Here is a 12,035-nt window from a genome sequence, read left to right as displayed (position 1 = left end):
TCCCTCCCCCCCTCTGTCTCTCTATCTCTCTCTGTTCCTCCCCTGCTTGTTCATTCTCTCTCAAAAGTAAATAAACATAAAAAATTATTTACATATATATATATCAAATTCTGCAGAAGGTAAGTTGGTGCTTGCTGAATACCATAATTGTGATATACAATATTTTAGCCCCCATTTTTAGTTTGATTTGGTCCATTGTATCAGTGGAAGAGAAGGATTAATCTGGCTTATCTTACTAACTCATTCATCCAAACTGTTTACTTGTTCAGGCCCCGGATAACCAGGCTTGCTTGGCTCGATATTGCTTTATGCATTATTCCATTCCACTCTTAAAGTTTTTAATGTTTACTCATTTTTTGTATTTAACATAAATCACAAATAAGTCCTTCCTTTTGGTTCTCATAATACTGAAACCAATTTTCATGTCTTCATAATTTTTTTAAAAATTGCATGACTTATAAAAATACATATCCTTTTTCCTATCCTCATTGATTATTTTTGTCTGTGTTTGGTCTCATGGAATCAGTTATATACTATGTCTCTTTTGTATCTGGCTTCTTTTACCTAAATTATGTTTGTGAGGTTTAAACTACTGTAGTTGGGTAATGGAGGAAGGCACTTGTGGGGAAGAGCACTGGGTGTTATATGGAAACCAATTTGACAATAAACTATTAAAAAAATAAATTAAATAAACTACTGTAGTTGTAGGGGCGCCTGGGTGGCTCAGTGGGTTAAGCATCCGGCTTCGACTCAGGTTATGATCTCACAGTTTGTGGGTTTGAGCCCTGCATCTGGCTCTGTGCTGACAGCTCAGAGTCTGGAGCCTGCTTCAGATTCTGTGTCTCCCTCTCTCTCTGCCCCTCCCCTGCTCATGCTGTCTCTCTCTCTCAAAAATAAATAAACATTTAAAAAAATTTAAACTACTGTAGTTGTATAGTAGTTTATTCAGTTTCATTGTTTTAGACTTTTCTTTTACAAGAGTATTTCACAACTTATGTATTCATTTTCCTGTTGATAGACTTTTGGGTTTTTCCCAGTTTATGACTATTCTGGATAGGTCGCTAGCTAAGAATATACTTTTTTTTTTAAAGTTTATTTATTTTGAGAGAGAGAGAGAAAGAGTGCATGGTCATACCTCATGCAGGCATGGGAGAAGCTGAGATAGAGAGAGAATTTTTGGCAGGCTTCAGACTGTCAGCATGGAGCCTGATGTGGGGCTAGAATTCACAAACCATGAGATCATGGCCTGAGCCAGGATCAAGAGTTGGATGCTTACTTGACTGAGCCACCCAGGCAACCTGTTAAGAAAATTCTTGGACATGTGTTTTGGTAGACTTGTGTACATAACTTTGTTGCATTTATACCTAGTAGAGAATTTTCTAAGTCATAATTTATGTGCGTGTTCAGTTTTAATAATATTGCCAAAGTATATGAGAGTTCCATTTGTCCTACATTACCACCAGATACGTGCTTCTGAAAAATTTACGTGCTTCAGACAAATATTCATCCTTTTAAGGAATATACCATCATTTTTTTGTCTTTCTGTTTTGTTTTGGTGAATAGATTATAGTGTATTTACTCAGCAGCCACCAGAGGAAGAAGTGGATTCAAAATCTTTTGATGAAATGGAGCAGAGCTTACTTATTCTTTCTGAAGCGAAGGCTTGTCTTGTCAGCACCAGGAGCCTTTGGAAACAGCAGGTGTACACAATAGCAAAGTTTCATTTGCTTACTTTGAAACGCGAAAGCAAATCAGTAAGATCAGTGTAAGTGTAATCACTTTTCTCCCTGATGAGTTGTTTTTTTAAGGATAGAAATTCAACTGGTCACTTGCTGTGACACCTACCACGTATAATGTAGCAACATTTTGCAGAATAAAACGGGATATCTGCCTTCCACATAGAAGGGCATTTTGAATAGAATTATGTACTTGATCAATAGCAAATAATGATCCTTATAATTGCCTGGAGTATATCTTGTTTTGCCTGCAGAGGAACGGTGGATATTAATGTGGCATGGATGATATTTCAAAGATGTCAGACATTCAGAGTTTCGCTGTATTTTTGTTTTCTTCCCTGTATCTAAGATACTTTTATATCCTATCTTTTCTAAAACATATGGAGGGTAAATAGGGCAGGAAATATGATAGTCCCTTCAGGACAGTAGAGATGTAAGTTGGGCATAATGTCTCATTCTTAAAAAGTTATAAACACAAGTTTACATACCCTAGAAGAATTTCAGGATGGCTGCGATCTTAGTTTTAAACGCTTTAATTTTGTCATTGAATTTTGGCTTTCCATCTAGTATTGTCATGGGATCATTTTGGGAAGTAGAAATTCTATTCCCAAGTGCTATTTCTTTCAAGTTTTTTCTTTTAATTTTTTTTTCTTAACATGAGTACTTTTAACTGTCATTTGAAGGAAGAGTTTTAAAAAATAGATTTATATATTGATGTGTCCTGTGCTTTTGTTTTTTTCCCTTTCAGGTTCCTTCTACTTTTAATTTTTTTTGCAGTTCAGATTTTTATGTTTTTGGTGCATCGCTCTTTTAAAAATGCTGTGGTTCCCATCAAACTTGTTCCAGACCTGTATTTCCTAAAACCTGGAGAGAAACCTCACAAATACAAAACAGCTCTGCTTCTTCAAAATTCTACTGGTGAGAGTGTGTGAAGGTCTGTGAATGTGTGTTGGTTGGGGCCTGGGCTGGTGGGATGTAGGTCAGAGACTGGGATTTTAGAAATATATGTAAGGTAAAGGTGTGGTGTGTCTTAACAAATCTAAACTAAAAAAAATTATTGATGCTGAGTAATGTATTACAGAAGTGAAATTTTGGTTTAAGTGTAGATTACAGTTTTTTAAACCAAATTATGAGAATAAATTTCCTTTTCTAATGGTAGCAGTGTATTCTCAAGCTGTGTGTTTCCTATCATAGTTTATAGCAAGCAAAATAAACTTCAGAAGTTGAAACACTTTTTTAGAAAGAGTTTATATTTATGCAGTTATATATCTAAATAGAAATGTTTAAACAATATTTCAAAGGCTATCTGAAAAATGCTTTAGAAGGAAAATTGCCTTAGATATAAATATTTATAATCAAATACATTAAATTGGTAATGAGTATTTTTGGATTTGCTATTGATTGTTCTTAATTACATAGTTGTGAAATATGAAAAAACAAAAAAAAACAAGAACTAAAGAACCACGGCCTTGAGCAAGGATCAATTCTGCTTTTCAGAATATTAAAGCCTAATACAGAAGTCCCTTCCCACATGCTCAGCTGTCGGTGCAGAATCTCCCGTCCGCACGGATCATTTGTAGCCCCAGGGTTCTAGAAGAGTAAACCGGGGTTAGCAAACCCTGGCAGAGAGCGGAACAGAAGACAGCTTTCTTTGCTTATCTTGCTGAAATATGTTAGGGAGTTGTGTTTAATATAATCATTAATATAACTCACAAACTCTTTGGGGTTTAATATCTTCCAACGTGTTACCAATATTTCAGTATCTTTCCTTTCTGATTCACTATTACCTGAAGAGCTTTGGCCAGAATTAAGACAATAATCATAGTTAGGGATGATAATGAATTACTTTTAAATCATCACTTTTAAAATGTGGCTCTCTGTTTATTATGTAATCTTTACTCTTTTGGAGGAAGAATGACAGAAAACTACTCTTGAATAGAAAATATGATGGTACTTCTTTCAATAGAATTTTTGTTTTGATTTTAATACACATTTCATGTTGTTATAGCACTAAATGGAGTCTTACACTCTAATACACATTTTTGGTGTGTTTGGGAAATTGTGTACGTATCTAAGATCTTTCTGCCTTTTGTTTGTTCTCACTGATCTGTAGAAATTCTAGTATTTTCATAGTTTTATCCCTTTTATTATTTTTTATTTTTTATTATTTTTCTAGAGTTGCATACATATGTATCCTTTATTTTTCTAGGCTTTGTTGGTCTGAAATAAAGCCATGTTTCCTTTGGGAATCACTGGCCTCCGTGTGTCTATATTGGTTTGTATCCGATCCTCCTTGCAGAGGTTTCTGTATCGCAGGTGATACAGTTCTTTCCGTTATAATATAGCTCTCTTCTCAAGAGCACAGAGCCACAGTGGGAACTGAAGAAGAGAGATCATTTAGGGCAGGAAATAAAGTGTAAATGTTATATCTGAAAAAGCACCAATGAAAGCACGAAGAGCACCATGCTCTTGGACACTCAAGTTTGATGCGGAGTCTGACCCACCTGCCGTACTGTTTTTAGTTACTGATAGTGTTTTCCTTTGTTTGGTTTTGATTTCTCTCAAAGCCACGTCTGTCCTCTGGCTTTTGTGCAGATGGAACTGTTTGCATTCATCAGACATGTTGGTAGAGATTAAACCTCAGACAAGACTCACAGTCTTTCTCTTGGCTCCAGGCTATTTAAAGAATATAGACGGAGACCTGATTGTGTGCTTTAATATCTTAAGGCAGTTAAGGCAATTGACATGTATAAAATTTGTTTCTACAAAGCACACAGAAATCCTCTGAAGAGTGAGGTTACCTTACTCCGCACCCTGCCTGTCTCTATCTTTCTGAGCCCAGTAGGTTATCTCGTTAACATAAAATTGCCAGATAGATTTTTTTTTCACAATTTAATTAACTTTCATGTATTAGAGATAAACTTTCAACATAATAGTAGCAACTGCAGCAGCAACAGCTAAAATCTGTGCAGTTGCCAACCTCCAGGGTCTGTTTTTAAGGCCCGTATCTATATTGACTTGGATTTGAGTCCAGGCTGACTGGCTCCAGAGCCATCATTCTTGATCATGCTGTATCTAATGAAGATCTTTTTTTTTTTTTTTTTTTAGAAAGCTCTTTCCAATGTTATTAAAAGTCTGCATCTGCATGTTTCACATTTAAACCAATTCTTTGTTATTTGCTTATTTTCTAATACCAGACTTTGATATCAGCGATGTTATTAGCTTTTTCACAAACCAGAACATAATGGTGACCATGTTTAATGACAGCAACTATGTGTCTGCTGCTCCCCACAGTGCAGCTTTAAATGTGATGTATGCAGAAAAGGTAAGAGTAACATATGTGAATGAATACCTACCTATTTGAAAGTTATAAAATATTAAGATATTTTCTCTAATATTATTAATTTGCTGGCTTGACATCATTAAGTTAGAAACTAGAATTTACTTTTGGAAATATCTGGCTGTGTTTATATCTTATGACCCACTGGATGACCAGTTTATAAAACCATAAATAATTTAATTTGTTTAAAATGTCAAAATATTGAGGCATCGGGGTGGCTCAGTCAGTTGAGGGTCTGACGTCAGCTCAGGTCATGATCTCACCATGGTCTGTGAGTTCAAGCCCCTCATCAGGCTCTGTGCTGACAGCTCAGAGCCCTGAGTCTGCTTCGAATTCTGTGTCTTCCTTTCTGTCCACCCCTCCCCCACTTATGCTGTATCTCTGACTCTCTCAAAAATAAATAAATGTTAAAAAAAATTATAAAATGTCAAAGTGTTTACAGATTCCAAACCAGGTTATCTTTATGTATGTTTTTATTTATTGAATATGATTTCTATAATTTTTTGAATCAACTTTTAGTTAGTGAGGATTAGTTTAGTCTGTGAGAAAAGCTTGGTACATAGTAGCAGTAGATTTCCTTACATGAAGTATGTCATAACACTCTTTTTTTTTTGTTTAATTGTAGGACTATGTTTTTACAGCTGTTTTCAACAGCACTATGGTTTGTTCTTTACCTGTGTTGATGAATATTATTAGTAATTTTTATCTTTATCATTTAAATGTGACTGAAAGCATCCAGGTTTGGAATACCCCATTCTTTCAAGTAAGCAAACTTAAAAAAATGTGTGTGTTGTGTGTGTGTGTGTGTAATAAAAGCCAAATGCTGATACAAATGAAATCTGTAGATGTTCATCATGTGACCATTCTTTAGTCATATTAAAACTTGAGTTGGGGATGGTTTGCATCTGGGTTTAAGAGTGCCCAGCATTGGAGCGCCTGGGGGGCTGCGTCAGTTAAGCATCCAGCTTCAGCTCAGATCATCATGTCATGGTTTGTGGGTTCGGGCCCTGCATCGGGCTCTGTGCTGACAGCTCAGAGCCCTGAGTCTGCTTCAGACTCTGTGTTTCCCTCTCTCTCTGCCCCTCCCCTCCTAGCACACACTCTCTCTGTGTGTCAACATTAATAAACATTAAAGAAATTTTAAAAAAAGTGCCCTGTATTGGTTTGCTTCAAGGTCAAGGAAATTCTATCTTGGTACTAATAATTTTATAAAGCATAAGTATTTTTTGTCTTCATTGTAGAAGAAAAATTAAGATAATTTAAAAATGATATTCATCTAAAACCTCTTACTGAGGTACTGAAGGAAACTTGAGAAGTCATTTTTCCTCTAGATAGGACTGTTGGGTTATAAAAGTAAAAATTATGTTTTCAGAAAAATGGTCAACACTGTTCTCTCACAATTATGTTTTATTTTTCACATATTGAATAATAAATGGACAAATATCTTTCTGTAGTGCTTTCTGTAATGGAACTTTTTTACTTTCTGTTGCTATACTTAAAAAAATTTTTTTAACATTTATTCATTTTTGAGAGACAGGGAGAGACAGAGCGAGAGAGACAGAACACGAGCAGGTGAGGAGCAGAGAGAGAGGGAGACACAGAATCTGAAGCAGGCTCCAGGCTCTGAGCTGTCAGCACAGAGCCTGACACAGGCCTCAAACTCATGAACCACGAGATTGTGACCTGAGCCGAAGTTGGACGCTTAACTGACTGAGCCACCCAGGCGCCCCTATTGCTATACTTTTTAAAATAGCTCTATTGATATACATGTCATATACTATTAATTAACTCCTTTAAGTGTACAATTAGGTGGTTTTTCTCTTGTTCCTAGAGCTCTGTAGCCATCGCCACATCAGCTCTAGATTTAATCGTCCTCCTCCAGCCCCCAGGAGACCCTTCTTCCGGTTAATCATTCCTTATCTACCCACCCCATCCCCACCCCCGGCCAGACACTAATCTACCTTCTGTCTCTTTGGCTATATAATCTACACCTAAAACTTGTTTAATTTGCCATAATGGTGTCATCTTGAAATGGAGATCACATTGAAGACTAGTACTCTTCTTGTTCTAGTTTTACTTAGGCATGGCAACAAAGTAACATCAAATTGGCATTTTTAGAAGATCACTGGCACCAGGGTAGAGAGTGGTTTCTCTGGGGGGAAATGGTGGCGGGAAGAGGAAGGAAACTTAGGTTTGATCTGAGATTGTTTTACTAAACAGTTCAGATGAGAGGAGACGATGAGTGACTGAGTTAATGCAGTGCCGGTAACAATAGTGATAGAAGGAAAAAGATGTTGGAAAACATGTGTCGCACTCCATCGCTGTTGGGTTCGCGAGGTGAGGGAAGGAAGAGTCCCGTTTCTGGGTTTGGGCCGCGTGCGCGGTGGCGCCGCTCGCCGGTTTCAAGAGCACGGGCAGCGGAGGGTTTTGTCTTGTCGGGTGGAACGGAGATACTCATTTCAGTATGGAGCATACACAGGTGTCGGTGACCCCTGTGGCCTTTGCCTGATGGGATGCGTGGGGGCATTTGGACGTGTGGGTCTGGAGAGACTCCTGGACAGGAAATACGTGTTGGGAGTCGCCAGTACATCGGTGACATCGAAACCACTGGTTACGGATCATCCTTTGTGATTTTTTTTTAATGTGAAATATTTCAGGTCTACAGAGAATAAGCATGTATTACTATTCAAGTGTTTCAAACGTTGATGCCTTGTTACCCTTTTTTAAAATTTAGTAAAAATTTAAAGATACAATTGAAACTTCCAGTGTGCTCCTCCCAAATCTTGCTCTTTCTCTCATCCATGAAGTAACCACAATTCAAAATTTATAATTCCCCTGTATGTTTCTATGATGTGACTACATTTGTATGTATCCATAACTATTAAAAAATATCTTACAACTTACATTTTTCATCAAACACAGACATACAACCATACCATTTTTTAAAGCCAGAAGGAAAGAAATGAGACTTTTAAAGCTCACTATTCATAGATGTGCCACATTTCTCCCTCCCTTTATGAGACTCTGTGTGGTTGAACACAAGTGTATTCTTACTCATCTCCACTTCCTGTACTGCCTAGTTCATATATTTATTGGTTCTGTCTGCGTCTTCCACTGTAAATTACCAGAGTTTGGGACAAATTCTACAATGTCCTATGACATGAATTTATTGCTAAAAACTGAGGAAGTGAGGGTGGACAAGATGCATTCTGTTTCCACATCATCCTCTGGGGAGGTGTGCCGGGGCCGGGGTGTCTGCTGGACGTGGTGTGGGTTCTCTCCTAGTGCAGAGTGCCTTCCCCGTCCCACGGACGTGTCTTTCACAGAGCACAGTAAGAAAATGGCCTTGTGGAGGGTAGGGTAATACAGTACACTTGGTTCTGGATGATTTACATTTGGGGCCCCAGCTGGTTACATGGGTTGTCTGGAGAAGTTTGCCTTCTGTACTTGGGTCTTTGAGTCAAGGAACCATCAGGGCCTGTGGGAGCTACTGTCCTCCCTGCTGGAGGAGGAGCCTGAGCTTGTTCCAAACTACAGCTTTTTCCAACGGAAGAGGCCCCGAGATCCCAAATGGCTCATAGTTCTGGCAACCAGCGAATGCATCAGAAATCATTCTGACCTGTTCTTTGCATAGGACCACTGATGGGCATGTTAACTGCTTTTTCCAGCACATTATCATTTTTAGTTAAATAGCGAGGCTTAATTTGAATGCTGTATTATTCTGCGTTGTAGACAAGAAAATGGAAGTACAATGATTTGCTCAGGATTCTGTGGCTGCTTACTAAGTGGCAAAGTTGGTCCTATAACTCCCTGCCTATTACTAACACTGCCACCTGTTCTCATACAGGCTATGCCTAGGGTACACATCCTAGGGTGTTTCTTCAGAGGTTTTGATAGTCTTTGAGGAAGTAGTAAGATGATACAAAGTAATTCTCACTTTGATTTCTCATTCTGCGGTTGTCTTTCAGGAAATTACAGACATCGTTTTTAAAATTGAGCTGTATTTCCAAGCAGCTTTACTTGGAATCATTGTTACTGCAATGCCACCTTACTTTGCCATGGAAAATGCCGAGAATCATAAGGTAATGACTGAGTTAAAATTACAGCTATAGCTTTTTGCATGAGTGCAAGAGGTCATATTTCAGGAGTTAGTAAATGGAGTGTAAGCATATTTACTATAGTAATAGTAATAACTATCATTTATTACTTGAGTCCTTGTCCTATGCTTTACAAGTTATATCCTTTAATCCTTACGACATAGTGATGTGAGTTTTACGTGACCGACTTTATTAGTCAGGAGGTGAGGATGGGAGTGTTCCTATCATGTGCCCGTGCTGTCTCATCTCATTCAAGTAGTGGGTCCTTATGTTCTCAGTAGTTCACTAGACTGCCTCTCCCCTTACCTTTAGTGGAATGTATAGAATGTACAAGGTACTTACTTCCTGTTAAATGAAAAAAATTAGGTAGACCGTGATCATGACCACCAGGGCCTAGGGAAAAATTGCTGTGTACAGTTGTGGTTTGGTGCCCTTTCCTTTTCTCTCTGACTTTTGTCCTCTTCTGTCCCCAGGCAGGTGGTGCCCTGCACACTCTGCCCCTCCACCTGCTGAGATGGTCCCTCTTGGCCCTCTCATCAGAATTCTCATTCTCTCCACGCCTGCTCTTAGTTCAGTGGTAACGGGTTTGTCTAAGATCATTTACCCAGTGTGACAAGTCGTAAGTTAAGCCTCAGAGCAGACAATTAATTCTTTTAATAATTTTCTTTAGTGGAAAAGTAATACATGAGTCTCAGGAGATATTTTAAAAATATCTTCATTTTTTTCTGTTATATATATTCATTGTGCTAATTTAGAAAATGTAGGAAAGTGTAAGAAAATTTAAGAAATCTATAACTCCACTACTCACATACAAAACTTCCTAGACAATTGCATTTTTCTCTTTTTTGTTTCAATTTAAATGTTTTTCAATTCAAATTTTTATTTAGAGATCATTGTAGATTCATATTAGGTGCTAGGAAATAATAAAACGAGATCCTAGGTACGCTTCTGTCTTCACCTCAATAGCATCTAGTCAGACTGTCGTATAATAGTTGACATTGATGCAGTCGCGGTATAGAACAGTGCGGTCGCCACAAAGATCCCTCCCTTTGCCCTTTTCTGGCCCCCACACCCACCCTTTCCCTGACCTCTGGCAGCCACCAGTCTGTTCTCCATTTCTGTAGTGTTGGTATTTCAAGAATGGATGTATAGAATCACAACATATTTTGGGGAGGGACTGGCTTTTTCACTCAGCACAATTCCCTGGAGAGTCATTCAGTTTGTACGTACCAGGAGTCCATTCTTTCTTATTTTTTGGTAGTATTCCATGGTGGGGGTCTGGATCATTTCCAGTTTTTGACTATTGTGAATACAGCTGCTGTGAACATTTACATACAGGCTTCTGTGTGAATGTGGGTTTTCACTTCTCTGGGATAAATGGCCTGGAGTACAGTTCAGTGTCATACGGTGATTCCGTGTTTCGTTTTATAAGACACTGTCCAGCTGTTTTCCAGAGTGGATATGCTGATTACCTTCCCACTGGCATAGTATGAATGACCGAAGCGTGAATTGTCCAGATAACTCTTGTTTATGTTTTCATACTCATGTTGGAGTTTATATTTTTGTTATTTTAATTCATTGTACACAAAGGTTGTCCTTTTTATTTTATCATTCCTCCTCCTTTTTTTTATGTTAATTTATTTTGAGAGAGAGAAAGGGGGACAGAGAGAGTGCGAGTGAGCAAGCGAGTACGAGTGAGGGAGGGGTGGAGAGAAGGAGACAGAGTCCCAGCCATTGCTCCACACTCACACTCACAAATCCTGAGATGATGAGCTGAGCCTAAGAGTCGGATGCTTAACCAACTGGGCCACCCAGGCGTCCCAAATGCTCCTCTCTGTCTTAACTAAATTTTATATTCCATGTTTCTGTTCTCTAAGGCCCCTCTTTCATGTAATACATTTAATTATTAGGTGTATATGTTTTCACAGATGTCAAAAATCAACTAAATAAAATTCTTAGGTATTTGGATTTATAAAAGACTTTTAAAATTTCAGATTAAATAATGAGAGGATGAAGAGTTAGGGAAACTCAGATCACTTAAATTTACTGTCTGTATGTGAAAATGCTAATTACTTATAGTAATGCACCTTAGTTTCTGTACCACACAGGAGTTTAGAAAAGGCTTAAATGTATTATCAGTACAACCCACCAAACCTGGAAGTCTTCTGTAAATCCAGGAGACACCTGACAGTTTATTAGTGTTTTCATGAAAGTTAATTTTAAAAAATGAGAATCTGGGGCACCTGGGTGGCTCAGTCAGTTAAGCGTCTGACTTCAGCTCAGGGCATGATCTCATGGTTTGTGGGTTCGAGCCCCAGGGAGGACTCTCTGCCATCAGCACAGAGCGTGCTTTGGATCCTCTGTTTCCCTCTCTCTCTGCCCCTCCCCTGCTTTTGCTCTCTCTCTGTCTCTCTCAAACAAACGTTAAACAATTAAAAAAATAAACAGTGCGAATCCATTTTCTGTTTAAACACATCTTTCCATCTATTTCCACAGATTTTTAAAAGCACCAGCATTTTGGCTACTTAATGTTTGTGCAGCTGTAACCCTCATGGCAGTTTTTGCTTTGTCTGTTTTGTGTGTTTCAGCTCCTACTGTATTCTGATTCTGAAAAGTGTTGTCAGAGTTGTTACATCTGAGAAGTAATGAACCAAATTAAAGCCTTTTCTTTTTTTTAATAGTTTATTGTCAAATTGGCTTCCATCAATACCCAGTGCTTCCATCAATACCCCACAAGTGCCCCCGACCATGACCATCACCCCCCCTCCCCCTTCAGTCTATGGTTCATTTTCAGTATTCAGTGTCCCTTGATCTGTGTCCCTCACTCTCCCCCGCTCTTTCCCCCTTCCTCTCCCCATGGTC

The 12,035-nt window shown here is 38.3% G+C and overlaps 1 protein-coding gene across 2 annotated transcripts in view; it reads left to right on the top strand.

Moving 5' to 3' along the window:
• ABCA5 (ATP binding cassette subfamily A member 5) overlaps positions 1-12,035 on the top strand; it is a 64,415-nt gene that overhangs the window by 37,743 nt on the left and 14,637 nt on the right. For both annotated transcript variants that reach the window (XM_029928263.1, XM_029928261.1), the window contains exons 19-23: positions 1,564-1,765; positions 2,485-2,654; positions 4,934-5,061; positions 5,702-5,839; positions 9,045-9,158. In XM_029928263.1, coding sequence (XP_029784123.1) covers positions 1,564-1,765; positions 2,485-2,654; positions 4,934-5,061; positions 5,702-5,839; positions 9,045-9,158 — 752 coding nt within the window. The remainder of the gene's footprint in view (positions 1-1,563; positions 1,766-2,484; positions 2,655-4,933; positions 5,062-5,701; positions 5,840-9,044; positions 9,159-12,035) is intronic.

This window comes from Suricata suricatta, chromosome 17 (assembly GCF_006229205.1).
Source record: "Suricata suricatta isolate VVHF042 chromosome 17, meerkat_22Aug2017_6uvM2_HiC, whole genome shotgun sequence".
NCBI classification, from domain to species: Eukaryota; Metazoa; Chordata; class Mammalia; order Carnivora; family Herpestidae; genus Suricata; species Suricata suricatta.
Note: the sequence above shows the minus strand (reverse complement) of the source record. Positions and strands in the feature narration are given on the sequence as shown.